The sequence below is a fragment of the Malania oleifera genome, chromosome 8, assembly GCF_029873635.1.
Source record: "Malania oleifera isolate guangnan ecotype guangnan chromosome 8, ASM2987363v1, whole genome shotgun sequence".
Lineage (NCBI taxonomy): Eukaryota > Viridiplantae > Streptophyta > Magnoliopsida > Santalales > Ximeniaceae > Malania > Malania oleifera.
Genome location: NC_080424.1, coordinates 96,190,880 through 96,211,675, shown reverse-complemented (window position 1 = coordinate 96,211,675; position 20,796 = coordinate 96,190,880). Strand labels below are relative to the sequence as shown.

Here is a 20,796-nt window from a genome sequence, read left to right as displayed (position 1 = left end):
TTTTGGGTCGGGTTACTACAATCTCCCCTCCTTATAAGAATTTTGTCCCCGAAATTCACCAACTGATACCAAACGTACTCAACCTTACGTCAGAGACCTACAGAAGAGTCGGCAGCCACCCTCAAAGCAGCTTCGGCGCGAAGTTATTATCTACCCTCGCTTATGGCGGAGGAATACCGTGGTTACAATGTGATGCTTCGGAAGATTACACACACAAAACTCTCCCGAAGACCATACCACCTATACTACTATACATAATTACATACCTTCCGAAAATAACTGCGGGTACTTCTGGCGTATTTCTGACTCTAACTCCCATGAAGCTTCCTCCACTGTATGGTTACGCCATAATACATTCACTAGCGGTATTTCCCTAGTCCGTAACTGCTGAACTTTCCGACCTAATATCAGTACTGGTACCTCTTCATATGATAAAGTCTCACTGATCTCTAGAGGTTCGTAACTCAGTACATGCGATGGATCTGGTATGTACTTCCTCAGTACAGACACGTGAAATACATCATGAACTCGGGATAATGCTGGAGGTAAAGCCACTCGATAAGCAACCGAACCTATCCTTTCAAGGATTTCAAAAGGCCCGACATACCGAGGACTTAGCTTCCCTTTCTTCCCGAATCTCATCACCCCTTTCATCGGAGCGATTCTCAAGAATACCATATCTCCTACTTCAAATTCCAACTCTCGCCGACGAGTATCAGCATAACTCTTTTGTCGACTCTGAGCTGCTTTAATTCTTTCCCTGATCAATGCAACCTTTGCAGAGGTCTGCTGAATCAGTTCTGGACCTAGTATCTGCCGCTCACCTACCTGATCCCAGTACAACGGAGATCGACACCGACGACCGTACAAAGCCTCATAAGGTGCCATCTCTATGCTCGCCTGGTAACTGTTGTTATATGCAAATTCAACAAGCGGTAGATATCGTATCCAAATATTACCAAAATCTAGCATACAAGCCCGCAACATATCTTCTAACGTTTGAATAGTTCTCTCCGACTGTCCATCCGTTTGTGGGTGAAAAGACGTACTGAACATCAATCGCGATCCCAAGGCATCTTGTAAACTTTTCCAGAAACGAGATGTAAAACGCGGATCTCGATCTGAAACAATAGATATAGGAACACCATGGAGTCGTACCACCTCCTGTACATAAAGTTCTGCCAGCTTATTCAAAGAGTAGCTGACTCTGATTGGAATGAAGTGTGCAGTCTTTGTCAACCGATCTACTATAACCCATATGGCATTCTGCCCATGCATCGCCGCAGGTAAACCCGTCACAAAATCCATTGAGACATGTTCCCACTTCCACTCAGGGACGTCGAGTGGTTGAAGTGGTCCTGCCGGCTTCTGATGTTCTGCTTTAATCTGCTGACATGTCAGGCACTGTTCTACAAATTGGGCGATCTCTCTTTTCATATTAGACCACCAGAAAGATTCCCTCAAATCCCGGTACATTTTCGTACTACCAGGATGTACAGTGTAGAGCGAACGGTGTGCCTCCTCTAGAATAACCCGTTTAATCACGGCATCATTCGGAACGCAAACCCTGCTGCGGAATCTCAGTATCCCATCACCAGAAATACTGAAGTCCGGCTTTAAACCATTCCGAACTCCTTCTATAACCTCAACTAACTTTGGATCCTCTTTTTGCGCTACACGGATCCTCTCTTGTAAGGTCGGTTGCACCACCAAGCTGGCAAGGACAGCCTGATGATTTTCTTCTACCACTTCCAAGCCCAACCTTTCCAAGTCCATACAAATTTGGTGCTGAACTCTAATCGCTGAAACAGACGCATCAACAGACTTCCGACTCAGAGCATCAGCTACCACATTAGCCTTTCCTGGGTGATAGCTAATAACACAGTCGTAGTCTTTAATCAACTCTAGCCACCTGCGTTGTCTCATGTTCAGCTCCTTCTGGGTGAAAAAGTATTTAAGACTTTTATGGTCAGTAAAAATCTCGCACTTTTCACCATACAAGTAATGCCTCCAAATTTTTAATGCAAATACTACCGCTGCTAATTCCATATCATGTGTCGGGTAGTTCTTCTCGTACTCTTTAAGTTGCCGAGAAGCGTAAGCAATTACTCTGCTCTGCTGCATTAGAACACAACCAAGACCCTTCTTAGAGGCGTCACTATAAATAACGAATCCACCATCCCCTGAAGGAATGGTCAGGATTGGAGCAGTAACCAGTCGCCGTTTCAGCTCCTGGAAACTCAACTCACATTCCTCAGTCCAAACGTACCTCACGTTCTTCCTCGTGAGTCGCGTCAAAGGACCTGCTAAACTGGAGAACCCTTCTACAAAACGACGGTAGTAACCTGCAAGACCTAAAAAGCTTCTTACTTCCTGAACATTCTTCGGTCTCGCCCAGTTCACTACTGCTTCAATCTTACTCGGGTCCACAGATACACCTTCCTTGGACACGACGTGACCAAGAAACGCAATCTGCTCTAGCCAGAACTCACACTTCTTCAATTTAGCATACAATTTCTTATTCCTAAGCATTTGCAAGACAAGCCTCAAATGCCCCTCATGCTCTGCAGCGCTCCTAGAATACACTAGGATGTCGTCGATAAATACCACGACGAACCGGTCTAAATATTCGTGAAAGACCCTGTTCATCAAATCCATAAACGCTGCAGGTGCATTAGTCAAACCAAAAGGCATAACCATAAATTCATAATGGCCATACCGAGTTCGAAATGCCGTCTTAGGAATGTCTTCCACTTTCACCTTCAGCTGGTGATACCCAGATCGTAGATCAATCTTAGAGTAGATCTGCGTGCCTTGAAGTTGGTCAAACAGATCATCGATTCGAGGTAGCGGATATTTATTCTTTATCGTCACCTTGTTCAGTTCTCTGTAGTCGATGCACATCCTCATCGACCCATCCTTCTTCTTAACAAACAAAACGGGAGCTCCCCAAGGAGAAATACTAGGACGAATGTACCCCTTGTCTAGGAGCTCCTGAAGTTGTTCCTTCAGTTCTTTCAATTCAGCTGGAGCCATACGGTACGGAGCTTTCGATATCGGCGCCGTACCTGGAACTAGCTCTATCGCGAATTCCACTTCCCTATCCGGAGGTAACCCTGGCAAGTCCTCTGGAAACACGTCAGGGAACTCGCACACTACAGCAATTGTTTCCAACTTATTTTTTTCAACCGGCGTATCTTTCACAAACGCCAGATACCCTTGGCAGCCATCTAGGAGTAGCCTCCTAGCTTGCAAAGCTGAAAGAATTTGTGGTGTAGAACGCACACACGACCCCTGGAATTTGAATTCCTGCTCCCCTGGTGGTTTAAACAACACCTCTCGCCTGCGGCAATCAATACTAGCATAACTGGCCGACAACCAGTCCATCCCAAGGATGATATCAAAACCATGCATGTCATAGACCACTAGGTTAACTGGTAGTATTCTTCCCTGAATTTCCACAGGGAAGTTATGGACTAACTTACTACACCCGATTGCAGACCCAGACGGCGTAGTCACTACCAATTCATAATCCAACAGTTGCACCTCCAAACCACATAATTTAACAAAATTACGGGAAATAAAAGAATGCGTAGCTCCAGAATCAAAAAGTACTATAGCTTCATGAAAAAACACATAAATAGTACCTGTGACCACGTCACCAGCGTTCTCAGCATCACCAGGAGTCAGAGAATATACCCTAGCCTGGGCAGTACCCCCCTGCTGACCGCCACGCTGTGTCGGAGCATTCCCTCTGTATTGCTTCTGTGTGACTCCATCATTCCTCTGCCTCGGACAGTCTCTCATCTGATGTCCTTGTCTACCACACCGCATACAGGCTCCCGTAGACAACCAACACTGCCCCTGGTGTTTCTTACCACATAAAGAGCAATGTGGAACACTTGCGGCATTCTGGGACGTGCCACCACTATTTTTCTTCCATTTACTCTGTCCTGCCCCAGATGAATAATTAGGAGGCGCTGGCCTCTTCTTCGTAACCTGAACCTCTGCATCCTCTAGTAAACACTCCTCTGCTACCGTGGCTTTATCAACCAACGTAGCAAAATCTTGTAACTGCAGAATCGCCGTCTGCTTACGGATCTCGCTCCTCAGACCCCTCTGAAACTTCCAAGCCTTCTTTGCTTCATCAGGAATCACGAATGGAGCAAATCGAGACAGCTCCTGGAACTTGGCAGCGTACTGCTGCACTGTCAGTGAACCCTGATTCAAATTCATAAATTCCTCCATTTTCGCATTTCTCATTGTGGCCGGAAAATAACGTTCAAAGAAGAGCTCTTTGAATCGGGCCCATGTCAACACTATCGGTATCGGTCGGTGCTCCTCCATCTGCTTTACCGACCCCCACCATCTCTCAGCCTCCCCTGCCAACTTGAACGTGGCGAAGGTGACTTTCTGCTTTTCAGTGCAGTTTAACACACCTAAGATCTTCTCGATCTCCTGGATCCAATTCTCAGCACGAACTGGATCTGTACCGCCCACAAAAGCAGAGGGCTTCAATCTGGTGAACTGCTCAATAGAGCAACCCAACTCAGTCATAGGACGATCCTGCCCTCTATTCGTACGCACTACCTCAGCCATAAGCTGCTGTGCGAATTCACGTAACACACTAGTAGAGTCGTTACCAGCCTCGGGGCCGGCACCCTCACTACTACTGCCACCTATATTGGCAGTGATATCCCTGGATTCCATCCTGAAAACATTTACGAGAATTCATTAGAAGGTAATAGCCTAAGCATCAACTAACACTATCATACTATAGACTCAGTTCCTTAAATCCACATCCTGAATATCGAGGTACTCCATTAATTTAACATCATCATTCTAACTCAAGTTCTGCTCTTCCACTTGGAAACAACACCATCAATAGATTGCCATGATTTTCTGAACCCTTCGAATGATCCAGAAAAACACAGAAGTCTGCCAATTGTTTTCATCTCCAGGTATACAAAACAAAACTCAAGGTCATATCCATGTCCTATACTCTGGTATATTCTAGACTGTAACAACTAGCAAGTTTAGCACATATCCCTAACCAGGCAGTATGAATCAAATCATACTTCCGACTGGCTACGGGCTCTGATACCAACTGTAACGACCCGGCCCTTTACACGGACTCAGGTGTCACTCACATACATCAAATACCTATACCTGTTCAAGATATGGAAACAACCCGCCCTAAACAGGGACATACAGGTGTAAAACATACATAATCATGATGTAAATGTCGCGGAAAAACATAAACATCCATTGGGATTACTACTAGCCTTATACCAGAGTTCACTAATACATCCATAATTTACATACATTCGGACTTAGAGTAATCGTCATATTACAACCCTCCAAAAAGGACTTTCATCAAGTTTAGTACAAAAATTTAGATGCTTACGTAAGCTAACCAAAATAACCTCCCTAGTCCTTTTATCTACTAGGACCGACGCACGGATGGACCTGAAAACAAAGGTTGTAAGATAGGGTGAGACACCTCTCAGTAAGGAAGAAGGAGTTACAACAGTGTGTGACTGCATACATGCATATTTTCATTCAACATCTGGAATATAAATCAAATATTTTCAATACAGTAATGCATCAGGTATATCATTATTCATATTACAAAATTCCCACATCTGTCTTTCGACCATTTAATGATTTATCAGATGACCAACAGCAAAATATCCCTATAACCAGTTTTACCCCGTGGCTCGGGTTGTGCACTGGTACTCGTCCAATGCCCTGTTCGTGCAGACACTGCCGAGTACCTACATACGATCCGACTGCCTCCATTGGCCCAATATCAGCCAATGGTTTCACCCTGCTAGCCGACCATCTTGGTACCCACATCGTTTAGTACGTGTGGTTGCACGTGTACATCTAGCTACGATATCGTGCCGTATCATATAACAGTAGTTTATTTCAACTCTGCAAAGAAAGTATTTTTCAACCCTCCCGGGACTCTCAAGCTGTGGTTCTGTGTATCATAAATTCAATTTATACAAATATGATTTTATCTCCCATAATCTATATCAATAGTATAGAAATAATTCCAGCGGGTTCAAACCGGCGTCTTTCCACTCAGGTTTACCCCTCTTTGTTTACTGATGCGGCTCGGTGTATCACCAGCCTCTGTTTATCACATTGTCAGTATAACAAATTGAAATTTCATTCCCATATTCTATATCAGTAGTATAGAAAATACATTCATTTTCATTTCAACATATATCACACAAGTTTAATACAAAAACCCGCTAAATGATAGAAATTCAATATACATAGTTTAACTAAATAAATAAAGGAATCGAGTCTCTCCTACTATAGTATAAACACAAATAAAGATGTTTGTAAAATTTGGAGATCATACGTCGAAATCCTCGTTTTTACCAAAAATCGTAAAATCGTCAAACCGGCATTTCTACTCGGTAGAATTTCACAAATAAGCATTTAAATCATACATAATAACATAAACTAGTTTTTAGCGGTTTAGTTTTCCAAAATAGCTGTTGTAATCAAGTTCCCCTTACCTTATATTCAAAATGAAACTTCGTACGAAAACGGTCCAAAACGACAACTCAAGATCCCGAAAACCTAAAACCACAGAACATAACCTTACTATGTTTTCTACTGCTATCCAAATATCCAATCAAAATTAGGATCAGATTCCTACCTCGATTCTTGGGAAAACCCGAAACTCTCCGAAACGACGATCCGATCCACTAAAAGTGTAGAGTTTTCTCTTCTGATCCACGCAGTACCCTCCGTTTTTGGAAACGGATGACGAACGGCGAAGGATCTTAGAGAGAGAGAGAGAGAAATGAGAGAGAGAGAGAGAGAGAGAGAGAGAGAGAGAGAGAATGAAAGAGAATAAGAGAATTTATAGAATAAATCCTTGAGAGAGAGAGAGAGAGAGAGAGAATGAGAGAATGAGAGAATGAGAGAGGATAAGAGAATTTATAGAATAAATCTTTACTTAGCCCTTAAGTAATCTAAATAAATATCTCCTCCAAGATATTTATATATAAATATCTCAAAATATCTTCTCCAAAATATCTTTTTTTTTTTTTTTGGGTCGAGTTACTACAATTTTATTCTTAATTTCTTGTATAAGGATAACTTTTTATTTTTACTTATGTGTATAAGTCATCTAATCAAGCATCAAGATGCTGCGTGATAAAAAGGGAAGTGAAAAGCTACCTAGTGAAGACATTGGTTGGCATTTTACTACTCCAGTGGAAGGTAGTAGACATGTTGTCTTATGTAAATTATGCGGAAAGACAATTAAAGGAGGAATTACACGATTGAAACAACACTTTGCACATAAAAAAGGTCAGGTGTCTTCGTGTCCAAATGTAACAATGTAGATTAAAGAAGAAATGATGAAACATCTACAACAATATGCAAAGAAGAAGAAAGATTAAAAAAAAAAATGCAAGAGAAACTAGAAGCTCAAATTAGAGGAGATTTTGAAAATTTGAGCGATGAAGAAAATTCATATGAGCAAAGAATGAGATTTGCTCGAAAAGAAAACATACGAGCACAACACGAATGGGAAGAGAGGCAAAGATTTAGGGCAAGAACTGGTGGAAGTGGTAATTATTATGAGCAAGTCGATGGCTCTAGTAGTTGCAGAGCTGGTAGTTTTGGTAGAGCTCGGTCACAAAGTATTCGAGAAACTTGAAGTAATGGATGACAACGGATAAACCTTGATGCCCCTAAGCTAGATTAAGGGCGATGGATCCTACTCTAGAAAGAAGTAGGAGTGCCAAGCAACCAAAAATAAATGCCAAAATTCTAAAAGGTTTAAGGAGTAAATTAGGAAAAGTAGTGGAAAAATTCATAATTTACAATCAAATTCCAGCGAATATAGTTGACTCTCCATTTATGCAGTCGATGCTTGATGTTGCTATAGAGGTTGGAACAGGGGTGAAGGGCCCATCACTCTATGAGGTCTCTGAAATATATTTGGAACAAGAATATCAGGAAATGAAAAATTATATATCTTCTTTTGTTGGCATTTGGAAGGAGAGAGGCATAACCATTATGTGTAATGGTTGGTCAGGGCCCACAAGAAAACACATAATAAACTTTTTAATTTATTACAATAGAGGCATTATTTTCCACAAGTCAATTGATGCCTCTGATGTCTTGAGTCAAACAACTGAATATTATTTTAAGTAATTTTTTCATTTTGATTGACTTAAATCACTTGATGACTAGTATATTTTTAATTATGTAATAGTAATTACCAAATCTATAATTTTATTTCAGATTAATGGACAAGGTGGTTATAAAAATTGAAGAGGAAAATGTTGTCCAAGTAGTGACTGTAATGAAGCTACAATGAAGGTGGGAGGGAAATTATTAATGCAAAAGAGGCTCAATCTCTACTGTACATCATATGCAGCTCATTGCATAGATCTTATTCTTTAAGATATTGGTAAGAAAAGTAATGTGAAGAAGGTATTAGATGATGCCAAAATAATAACCTCTTTTATTTATAACCACACATGAACAGTGAATTTCATGAAAAATTTCACAAATAATAGAGAATTGCTTCGTTGTGCCATCACTCTATTTACCACCAACTTTATTGTCTTGGAGACCATTGTTAGGCATAAACAAGCAATGAGGGAAACATTCACATTTGATGCTTGGAAAAACTCAAGGTTTGGAATGGCAAAATCAGGCCCAGCATATGATGCGAAGAATATTATCTTCGGAAAAGAATTTTGGCAAAAGGTGTCCGATATAATTAAAGTACAGGAGTGAAGGTTTTTAAATTGGTTTATGGTGATGAAAAACCAACCATGGGTTTCATATACGAGGCAATTGATAGGGCGAAGTGGGTCATTCAGAAAGATTGTCGATTCTACAAAGATTATTGGAAAAGTAATGATAACCAGTGGAGTTTTCAATTGCACCAAGACTTGCACACAATTGGTAAGTGTAAATAAAATATAATTTTTTTTTATTTCAACTTTTAAATTATGCATAGTACATTAAAACACTATAATTGATTAGCATGTTTTTAAATTTAATTTTAGGATATTTTTTGAATCCCCAATTTCTTTATGGTGCCCCACTGTAGAAATCTCGAGTATCTTCATGTATCTAGAGTAAATTAGGAAAGTGTGTAAATATAGAAGATTGTATATTGTTGAGGGTGATTATGTTAGGAGATTGCTTCCATAGTTAGAACTTCCGATTGTATTATATATTGTAAATTGGGCTATACAAATTCATTCAAGAAATACGAAAATTATATTCTATTTTCATGGAATCGGAGCTAGGGTTACTAAACCTTAGCTAACAATGGTCGACAGCATCGTCAACAGCAGAGGGTCGAGTTCCTCTGAAAATCTCGACGGCGACTCTAAAGCCACATCCATCATGGGTTCAAATGGGTTAGACAACTCAGCCTTTCCACTCTCGGTGGAGAAATTGAACCAAAAAAATTTTCGTGAGTGGGCTCAGTCCATCAACCGATGTTGCAGCCCTGCAAAAATGGAAGTTCGAAAATTCCATGGTAACCGCGTGGCTCGTAAACTCGATGAAGCCTTCAATCGGAAAGATCTATCTGTTCTTACCAACAGCGAAGGACGTCTGGGATGCTGTTCGTGAAACGTACTCCGATGTCGAGAGTTACTTTCAGATCTTCGAGATAAAGACTCAATTGTGGCAGATGAGGCGAGGTGAGAGAGATGTCACCAAGCATTTCATGGAGATAACACACCTTTGGCAGGAGCTTGACCTGAGCATCGAGGAGGAGTGGGAGTGCTCCGGCGACAGCACCCGCTACAAGAAACGACTCAAGAACGAAACGGTCTTCGAGTTCTTGGTTGACCTCAACCGTGAACTGGATGATGTGCAAGGAAGGATACTTGGCCGATGACCCCTTCCATCGACCCGAGAAGCATTCGCAGAGGTGAGGCATGAGGAGAGCAGATGAAAAGTGATGTTGAAGACACCTATGGACCATATTGGGCCTGAAATATCAGCCCTAAACCCAAAACCAAATGGGCATGAAGTTTTGGCCCTAATTTCAAAAGGCCCTACGGGGTATGGGCAAAAGCCACATAAAGGGAGATTATGGCGCGAGCACTATTGCAAGCCAGGTCATTCAAAAGATACCTGCTGGGAAATTCATGAAAAGCCTGTAGATTGGAAGCCAAGGCAAAATCAAAAAAATCATGGCTATCAGGCAACTACTGATAATTCAGCTAAGAAGTCACAAGGCAAGAAAAATAACAATACCACTACCAGTGGTGTATTCAATCCAGAGCAGTTGGACCAGCTATATAAAATGTTCTCCTCCATTCAAACATCGGGTCAGTCTTCCACTGGTTCTTTAGCCCACCGAGGTATTATTTTGTCAGCCCTGAACACTACATCCCATTATAAATCACCATGGATAATTGACTCGGGTGCCTCTGATCATATGACTGATTCTTATCATTTGTTCTCATCTTATTCACCATGTGTTGGAAATTTGAGAGTTAAAAAATTGCAACTGGATCTCTCTCATCTGTTGCAGGCAAAGGAAGTATTCGAATATCTGATTCTATAACTTTAAAATTTGTCCTACATGTCCGTAAGTTGTCTTGCAATTTGTTATCCATTAGCCAGTTGACAAAAGATTCCAATTCCTCTGCTAAATTTGTTTCATCTCACTGTGTTTTCCAGGACCTATCATCGGCGAAGACGATTGGCCGTGCTAAGGCGTGTGAGGGACTCTACTACTTTAAGGAGGCAAATACGAGTGAACAATGTAAGACTGCAATTTGTGATTCTGCATCTATTTCTAGAAATAGTGAAATTTTGTTATGGCATTTTAGGATGGGTCATCCAAATTTTCAATATTTAAGACGTTTATTTCCTTCCATTTGTTCTAATAAAACGTCTTCTGATTTTCAATGTGAAATTTGTGAGCTTGCAAAATACTAGCGTAATTCCTTCCCAAAGTCCACATACAAACCATCCCGCCCATTTACTATAATTCACAGTGATTTATGGGGGTCTTCACGCTCTCTTAATCGCACTCATACAAAATGGTTTGTTACTTTTATTGATGATCATACTTGTATTTGTTTACTTGTTGAACGATAAAATTGAAGTCCATTCTATTTTCGTCAATTTCCACTCAATGATTCAAACACAATTCCACACTCACATCCAAATTTTACGTACTGATAATGGTACGGAATATTTCAACACTATCTTGGGACATTATCTTTAAGAAAATGGAATTGCACATCAAAGTTCATATGTGGATACCCCTCAACAAAATGGGGTTGTTGAACGGAAAAACAGACATATACTTGAAGTAGCTCGGGCGTTAATGTTCACTACAAACATGAAAAACTATTTTTGGGGTGATGCCATTTTAACAACTACACATCTCATTAATCGAATGTCGAGTCGAGTTCTTTCTTTTGCCACTCCTCTCCAGAAATTCCACGAATATTTCCCCAACTCTCGACTCCACTCCAACCTCTCACTGAAAATCTTTGGATGTACTGCCTTTGTTCATATTCATGCTCACAATCGGGATAAATTGGAACCTTGTGCCATTAAATGTGTCTTTATTGGTTACTCTTTTACTCAAAAAGGCTACAAATGTTATGATCCTGTCTCAAAACAAATGTTTGTTAGCCTTGATGTCACGTTCTTTGAAACCACTCCTTATTTCCAAAAGCCCTCTCTTCAGGGGGAGAAGTGGAGTGAAGATCGGTTCTTTGGTTTCCATACTACTAAATCTGTGCCATCTACTGTGTCTCCCATTGCATCATTTCTTGACCTGTCATATGCAGATGATCACTTAAACTCAAGGGGAGATGCAAAAAAACAAATTAATAAGGAAACACTTGTTTACTCAAGAAAGTCAAAAACAAAGAACAGGGACAATCTCATACCTGAGGCACCAAAAGAGTTGGAACCGGTGATAGCTCTAAGCAACCATGAGTCCACGCCCAATCCCGGTCAGGCAATAAATGGCCATGAGCTTTCTTCTGATAAGTCTGCAACTGATGACATCAATTTACCTATTGCAGTCAGAAAACAAACCAGGTCATGTACTCTATATCCCTGGTCAAAATACATGTCTTATAAAACCCTGTGTACAGGGTATCGTGCTTTTACCTCTAACCTGGACAGGATAAAAATTCCAAAGAATATTCAAGAAGCCCTGGAAATCCCTGAATGGAGGGAAGCTGTCATGGAAGAAATGTGGGCTCTGAAAAAAAATGGAACTTGGGACGTTATGAATTTGCCGAAAGGAAAGAAGTCAGTAGGCTGCAAATGGGTCTTCACAGTGAAATATAAAGCTGATGAGACAGTTGAAAGATATAAAGTCAAACTTGTTGCAAAAGGGTTTACACAGATCTATGGCATTGACTAGACGGAGACATTTGCACCAGTGGCGAAATTGAACACAATTCGGGTCCTTCTGTCCTCGGCAACTAACTTAGATTGGCCACTACAGCAACTCGACATTAAGAATACTTTTCTAAATGGCGAGTTAGAAGAAGAAGTTTACATGACTATACCATCAGGTTTCATTAAGAGAGGTGAAGAAAACAAAGTATGTAAACTCAAGAAGTCCTCGTATGGACTCAAGCAATCTCCCAAAGCATGGTTTAACAGATTTGCGAAAGTAATAAAGAATCAGGGATATCAACAAGGGCAATCAGATCACACTATGTTCTTCCAATAGTCTAAAAGTGGTAAGAAAACAATTCTGATAGTGTATGTTAATGATATAATCCTAACTGGAGATGATACAGTGGAGATGGAAAGATTAAAGAAAGTCTTAGCTGCTGAGTTTGAAGTTAAAGACATGGGACAAATGCGATACTTCTTGGGAATGGAAATTGCTAGATCAAAGAAGGGTATCAGTGTCTCTCAGCGAAAGTATATACTTGATCTCCTAATCGAAACTAGCATGCTTGGATGCAAACCTAGTGAAACCCCGATTGAAGCCATAAAAAGGGTTGAAGACTGCGGAATAATAGTTGAAAAGGAAAGGTATCAGAGATTGGTTGGTAAACTAATTTACTATCGCATACCAGGCCCGACATTGCATTTGCGGTAAGTGTGGTAAGTCAACACATGAATTCACCGAAAAAGACTCACCTAGATGTTGTGTATAAGATCCTCAGGTATCTCAAGGGTTCTCCGGGTAAAGGACTCTTCTTCAAGAAATGTGAAAGCAGGGAAGTAGAAATCTTCACAGATGCAGATTGGGGATGATCAACGGAAGATAGAAGGTCTACTACAGGATATTGCACTTTTGTATGGGAAAATTTGGTAACTTGGAGGAGCAAAAAACAAAATGTAGTGGCTTGAAGCACTGCTGAAGCTGAATTTAGGGCAGTTGCACAAGGGATATGTGAAGGACTGTGGTTACGAAAACTCTTGGAAGAATTACAAATCCTAGTGAAATTCCCTATCAAACTCTATTGTGACAACAAAGCAGCCATCAGTGTCTCTCTCAATCCAGTTTAACATGACAGGACTAAGCATGTAGAGGTGGACCGACATTTTATCAAAGAGAAGGTTGAAGAAGGAACCATCTGTATGACTTATGTACCTATTGAGGAACAAACTGCAAACATCTTTACTAAAGGGTTAGCCCGACAGAGCTTCGATGACTTCATTGGCAAGTTGGATATGATTAATATCTATGATCCAACTTGAGGGGGAGTGGAGAAATCCCAAGTATCTTCATGTATCTTGAGTAAATTAGGAAAGTGTGTAAATATAGAAGATTGTATATTGTTAAGGGTGATTCTGTTAGGAAATTGTTTCCATAGTTAGAATTTCCGATTGTATTATATATTGTAAATTGGGTTGTACAAATTCATTCAAGAAATACAGAAATTATATTTTGTTTTCACCCACCCTCTCCTGAAGTTGCTAGAGAAGTTATGGATGAGATTAAAAAAGTGATAACCAAGCTGGTACCCAATATAGACACTCAAATTTGGGCTATTAATCAAGTAAGTATTGGTTCTATTGAATAATGAATTATTTTAGTATTCTGTAATACATTCTATAATATTTATCTAATTAATTAATTAATTAATAGTTGTTATTATATTGAGATAGGTAGGAGACATTTGGAACCTCGTTGGCTCAAAGAGTAGTGAAACAAACAAATCCTGGTAAATGTAACTAAATAATGGATGAATGGAACTATTTTGTCATTTTTATGTTCAAATTTGACTTTTCAAAAATACCCTATATTGACATATGTTTTTCTTCAATTATTTATGCAGCTGAATGGTGGACTCATTATGGCATGTGTGCTCCTAAGCTACAAAAAATAACAATCAGAGTTCTTAACCAGACCACATCAGCTTCGAACTATGAGCATAATTGGAGCACCTTTAGCCTCATCCATACGAAAACAAGAAAAAGACTAAAGTACATAAGACTACAAAAACTTGTTTTCATGCATTACAACATGAGGTTAAAGTTAGGACATACAATGAGAAAAAGCCAATAGGACATCGAAGATAGTTTCAACCCTATCAATTTGGACTATATTTTCAAAGAAGCTAATAATTTGTGTCCATGGTTAGAGGAGAGACAGGCACCATTACTCGACGGTCAAGACAACTCAAATTGATTAGATGAAGAGGTTGGTGGTACTACAGAAGGAGGTGATCAACCACCAATAAACGTGTATGATTCAAGTTCAAGTCTTGAACGTACACAAAGTGATGATAATCTTGGTTTGAGCCCACCAAGCGATGATGATGGTGGTAGTGGTGCTACTGGGGCTGGGGGTGATGGTGGTGAGAGTGGCGATACAGAATATGATTACGAATATGACACAAGGAGATCATTTGTACAGGATACATATCCTCCTAGTCGTTATGAACTACATGATATACCCAAAAATTATGACTTAGGCATTCCTCCAGAGTACCAATCTTCATAACCCAGGAGGGGGAGTGCTACTAGTGGTGGCCCTAGTGGGAGTCATGGTGCACAAACTAAAAGAAGTCCCCAACACCGAGATCATGATTCTGCTGAAGATTCATATGGTTTGGTTCATAGTTTTGAAAACTTTGGTTTAGATGATTCATCATCCCAATCATATGATTCTCATCAAGCATATCCACCACCTCAACACTATGATCCATATTATGCATCTTATCCTTATCCTAGTGGGTCAAGATCTAGTGAGTCTTCTTCTAGACGCTACCCAGAGCCAGCCCTAGCCCCAGCCCCAACTTATGGATATTATTTAGGATATGGTCAAGGAGGAGATTATGCACCTCCTATATCAGTTGGATTTTCACCACTAGTAGATTTTCAGGAGCAACAACAAAATAACATGAACATGGGTATATTCAGCTATGTATTTCCACAATGGTGGGGAGATAATTCCCAAACCCAAACTCAAAATAGAGATGCAGATTATGAAGTCCATCATGTGCTATATTGTAATATTGTATTCATGTATTTGACTATTAATACCAATCATTTTTCAAATTCATGTATTTGTATATTGAGTATTGACTCATTTTTAGTAATTTTATGTCTCTAATTAATTGATTCTTCATTTTAATTACATTTCTACATTGTTTATCCATTAAAGTAGTGCAAACTATTAAAAATGAATTCTTTTTTTTTTTGGTAAACAACACACTAAAATTAATATAAAAATCATAATGCCTATTAAAAAGCATTTGTAGGTTGAATAAAAACAATCAAAATTCATTAAAAATCATTACCTAATGAATTTCATGCTTATTCTTCAATTTTGGCATGGTTGTGCATGCATGAAACAAATTCACAACCATTACGCCCACTTCCTATTACGTAACACCCGCATCTCGCAAGTCCCGCGACCGTTACGCGATGTTACCCACAACCGCAATTTCAAACCTTGTGCCAGAGGCATATCAAACTGAATTCTAATTTTGAGAACAAAAGGCACAAAAGATATTAAACAACTCAAAGTGATCTTTCATCAAATATAACCAAATCATTTAGGAATAGTCATCGACAAAAGTGACAAAGTATCAGAACCCCAACTTTGACGTGACACGACTAGGACCCCAAATATCGGAATGGACAAACATAAAATGGCTAACAACTCTTTTATTGGCTCGAGAGGCAAAGGGAACACAATGATGCTTTCCTAATTAACCAGACTCGCAATCTAAGGTAGACACAAAACTCAAAGCAGGAACTAGTTATTTTAACTTGTCCAATGATATATGACCAAGGTGGCAATGGATTTGATGTAGTGTGACAGCAACACTACAAGCAATAGGAGAAGAGAGCGACTCAAAGTAGTAAAGTCCTTCAGCCTCATGTCCTGTATCAATCGTCTTCCTCGTCTTCAGATCCTGAATAAAACAGAACTAGGAAAGAAGGTTACAGAGCAATTTAGAGACTTCGTAATTTGACAAAAAGACATAAGATTAAAGGAAGACTTAGGAATGTAAAGAACACAAGAAAGAGGGATGGAGGGAGTAGGATTTACTGTTCCTATTCCCTTAGCAGCAGTAATGGACCCATCAGCAAGGGTAACTCAAGGTAGATTTGTAGAATACTGAAGAGTAGAAAAGAAGTTGGTGACATCTATCATATGGTCAATAGCAGCAGAGTCAATAACCCAGGGACTAGTGGGAGAGATACCGGATGACATGCAGATGATATGATTACTTTTCTGAGCAAAAGATGCAATGTGATGAGATACTTGTTGGGATGCCTGATACTGCAGGAACTTTAAATAATCTTCGTCTGAAACAGCTATAGTATGCTGTTCACTCAAACAAGTAACTGACAAGGGAGACGCACCTTTGGGGTTTGAGAACTCCATCTCATCACAAAAACAATCTCAATAGAGCAGAAAATCAAAACACACAGCGGGCACCATGTTTTTTCAAATTCACCAACTCGATCCCAACATAAACAACCTTCGACAACTTATGCAAACCACAAGCCCACAATGTACCAATCAAAAAACACAGCAAATACCACTTTCAAGCTCAGTAAACTTAATAAACATTGACAAACAACTTCAATAAGCACCAAACAACCATTTCTCAGATGTTGTAAATGAGCAACAAAAAGAGGTAAGATCTTTGAACAAAAAACATAACCAAAAACTTCAATAATGTGTTCATAGAGGGATTCAAGCCCTGCTAGAAGAATTCAAGTCAGAAACATGCCTAAAATTTGCTTCACGTGGCGGCACATGAGGTCGGCCCTGGCAGCCTTCGACCGGTGCGTGGGGAAGTTGCTAGAAATGAGATTTCAGTAGGGGGCAGATCGGCAGTGTCTGTGGGTGACTACAGTGTTGATTTTGCAAAATCTACTGCAGATCTTGTGTTCCTGAACTGGCAGTGTCGCCCAGGAATTTTCCTGCAACTTCTATGGATTCCGGCAGCTGCTGGCCTTTTTTTAGGGCCATAGTGTTGCTGGAAATTCTTCTACAATGGTGACATGCAGCAGATTTAGGGTTTTGGGCTTCCATTTGATGGTGGCTGTGACAATTAGGGTTTAGGTCTCAGAACCTGGCTTTGATACCATGTTGAATAATTGGGTGAAATGGAAGACCTAAACACAATGATAGGTCTCTCCCTCCATTTATAATATATGTCAAGTACAATGGGAATGACCATAATACCCTTACTAACTCACACTTATTAATAACAAAACTTTAACACATAATAATAATAATAATAAATGACTAAATAACCATTAACAAAAGCAATTATTTCCTCAAGCCCTCATCCTTCTCATGATAAAACAAAAACATGATCCATCCTTTACTAGATGCAACAACAGAATTTCAGGCAAAATCCAAAGAGGTATAATCTGAAGTCATCCAAGCAATGTTGAGTTTTAAAATTTGAAAATACAAGGCTGCAGGACCATCTCTGCTCCGCTCGACATCAAGCCTAAGTTATATGGATTATCTCACATCCCTTGCCAACACAGTCCAATTCCCAGTTGACCATGCCTGGCAAAACATGGAGATGTAACTGCATTTTCAACATACAAGATTAACTTGTCTCCCCTCACTTTAGTCCTTCATCAGCTTCCTGCTATTCGCATGTTTTTTTTATATGAGAGAGAGAGAGAGAGAGAGGTTGACTATGTAGTCCGGCTCATATTGTGTTCGCAAAATATGAATTGGTGCCTGTGGCCCACCACGTTCAGTTTGACACGAAGTTTAAACGCAACATAGTTTTGGTGAATAGTTTTACCAAAACACCTAACTTTGTAAATTAAATGGGGAAGACCTCAGGGACTAGCAATCTTACAATACGTAGTACTGGGACAAACTGTAACTGATTATGATTCGTTTCAGTTATTATTGGGAATCCTTTGAACCCATTAATTCATTATAAAATATAAAGAGATGAAGGGTACTTCTTTAAGGAAGATGCCGCTTTGGCCTTTTGGAGGAAAAATTAATGACTCAGCTTCCATTTCTTGCTTTGCATAATGGTGAAAGATTCCAGAAAACAAAAAGCACAAAGCAGCCAGTATTCTGACACTGATATAAATTGGATTATAAGAATTATATTTCATAGAGGATAATAGTTTGTCCACATAATGCTCACTTTTCTTATTAACATCATAGTTTCATATTGAATGTAGCAGACTGAAGCATAAAGCATGATATACCACTTTGAAGAAATGAATCTCACCTCTTCAATAGATTCAACGTAGTGAAGAATGCCACCCTTGAATTCAGATTGATTCTGGGGAAATGTAAGATATTCTCCAGACTCCATCACCCAATTATGTGTCTTAACAAATGCAGCAAGTTTTGGATGCGCCACATTCTTATACAATATCTGTAACAATGAAAAATGTGGGCAGAATAGAAAATTCAGATACCTACCTCTATCCATGCTGAATTTTAAAAGAAGGCACAAATTCATCCCCTCACATACCTTCATTTTGCTATCAGGCCAGCGAACCGGAGACCTGTATCCATCGCGAGGAAGAGGAACTATACACATTGGAGGCGCTCTTGGGCAGCTTCTTTCCCTATGTCTATACCGCTGTAACTTCACAGTGGCACCTTCAATGTCAATACAAGGAATGTAATTGTGCTTGCTTCTTGTGCTGCACAATTTCCAAGTGTAATGTGCTTTTGGATCAAATAGTGGACCTAATTTTTTTTTCTTCTTATTCTTCCTAGCACTTTTTGATCCACCACTCTCATCTTCCACCTTCTCTGAAAATTCCTGATCCACAGAAAAAACTAAATCATCATCTCCTTCCACCTCTCCACTTCCTTCTCCTTCACCATCCGGCTCCCCTTCCTTACCATCTACCTCTCCTTCCTCTTTTTTTTCCTTCTGCAACACCTCACTCCCAGATCCCTCTTGCCCATGATTCGTTCTTCCTTCTCCCTGAGGCAAGTTTAATTTATCTCCCTCTTTTACCTCATTGGCTTCTTTCTTCTCACTTTCTTCTCCATAACTATGCCCGTTCACAGACAAAGACACAGACCCGTTGACCTTTATCTCTTCCTTACCTTGAACGGATTCAGATTTCACCTTCTTTTTTTCTCTGTCTCTTCGATGTTGTTCTGGTTCCTCTTTCTTTGAGTGAACCCCATAAAATCTGACCTTTGTGTTTGCCGATGTGGGTTCGGCTATGTCGCCAAAGCTACTCCTTTGAGAAGTCACGGAAGTAGAAGGAAAAGAAAACATTGACCATATGAAGATAAAACAGAGACCCAAGATGGCCACTGCCGTCATCTTTGCGCAGAACCCACATGGGCGCTTTGCCTGACGACCAAACCGAGCTACAGCCATTTTAAACCCCAATAATTTTGCTTTTTAGGTTTTAAACTCAAAACATCAATCAAGAATCTCTACAACGAGACGAGAGATCCAGAATTTCTTTTTAATAAATTATAAAAAATAATGTAATGCGAAGTCAGGGAAGAAATTTAGTAGGACGCAAGAATTCGAGCAACAGAGGCACAGAGCAAATGAAGACGAGATCCGTCGAGATTTGCAATCAAAAGAACTAAAAGTGGCGAGAAACCCTTTTCGGTAAATCATCAACGGGCTTAAAATCAAGATTATCCTTTAAAAATTAGGAGATTTCGAGTACCCAGATTAGTAAAGCTGCAGAAGTTGAGCTGCGGCAGGTGGGTTTGTTTAGTACTGTGCCTCTACCAAATACCACTCTCTTCTAACGAGTATAATATCAGAAAACAAAAAAACAAAAAAAGTTGATGAAACAAAATAGGAACGACAACAGATTAAAAAAAAATAAAAAAATTTAAGACAGAATCACAGAAACGAAGACAGGAGAGAGGGAAACTCGGAGAGAGGAGGGGTTAAGAACAATTGAGGAAATTGTTGGAGAATACTATCGTCGGGATAGCGGTCAGTGGCCAGTGGGCAGTGGATGTGGTATTTTTGTTGTGTTAGAAGTTAGAACTTGGAAGAGTAAGCGGAGATTCTACGTCGGAGACTATTTCTCAGGCTCCATTGCCATGCGCAACGCGATCGCGGATCGAGAGAGGAGGAAAGCTCATAATTTTACGGGTGATTCCATATTTGGTGCATGAAACTGAGTTTTTTCCCGTTTTATTATTAAAAAAAAATAAAATATAAAATAACACTCTCATTGGAAAAATTTTACCCAAAATAATGCTCACGAACGAGATTTAAACTCATGGACTGTTCTACCTTCGATGCGTGGCAACAAGAGATATAGCAGGCAAGTGACGTGCGGCGACATTGGACCAAATCTCACAGCTTGGAACTACGAGATTTAAAGAGA

The 20,796-nt window shown here is 39.8% G+C and overlaps 1 protein-coding gene across 1 annotated transcript in view; it reads right to left on the bottom strand.

The window, feature by feature from the left end:
- Positions 1–20,575, bottom strand: part of LOC131163018 (probable methyltransferase PMT28) — a 35,568-nt gene extending 14,993 nt beyond the window's left edge. The window contains exons 1-2 of the mRNA XM_058119706.1: positions 18,942–20,575; positions 18,693–18,842 (exon numbers count right to left, since the gene is read on the bottom strand). Of these exons, the coding sequence (XP_057975689.1) occupies positions 18,693–18,842; positions 18,942–19,814 (1,023 nt within the window). The 5' untranslated portion in view covers positions 19,815–20,575. The remainder of the gene's footprint in view (positions 1–18,692; positions 18,843–18,941) is intronic.
- Positions 20,576–20,796: the final 221 nt, after the last annotated feature.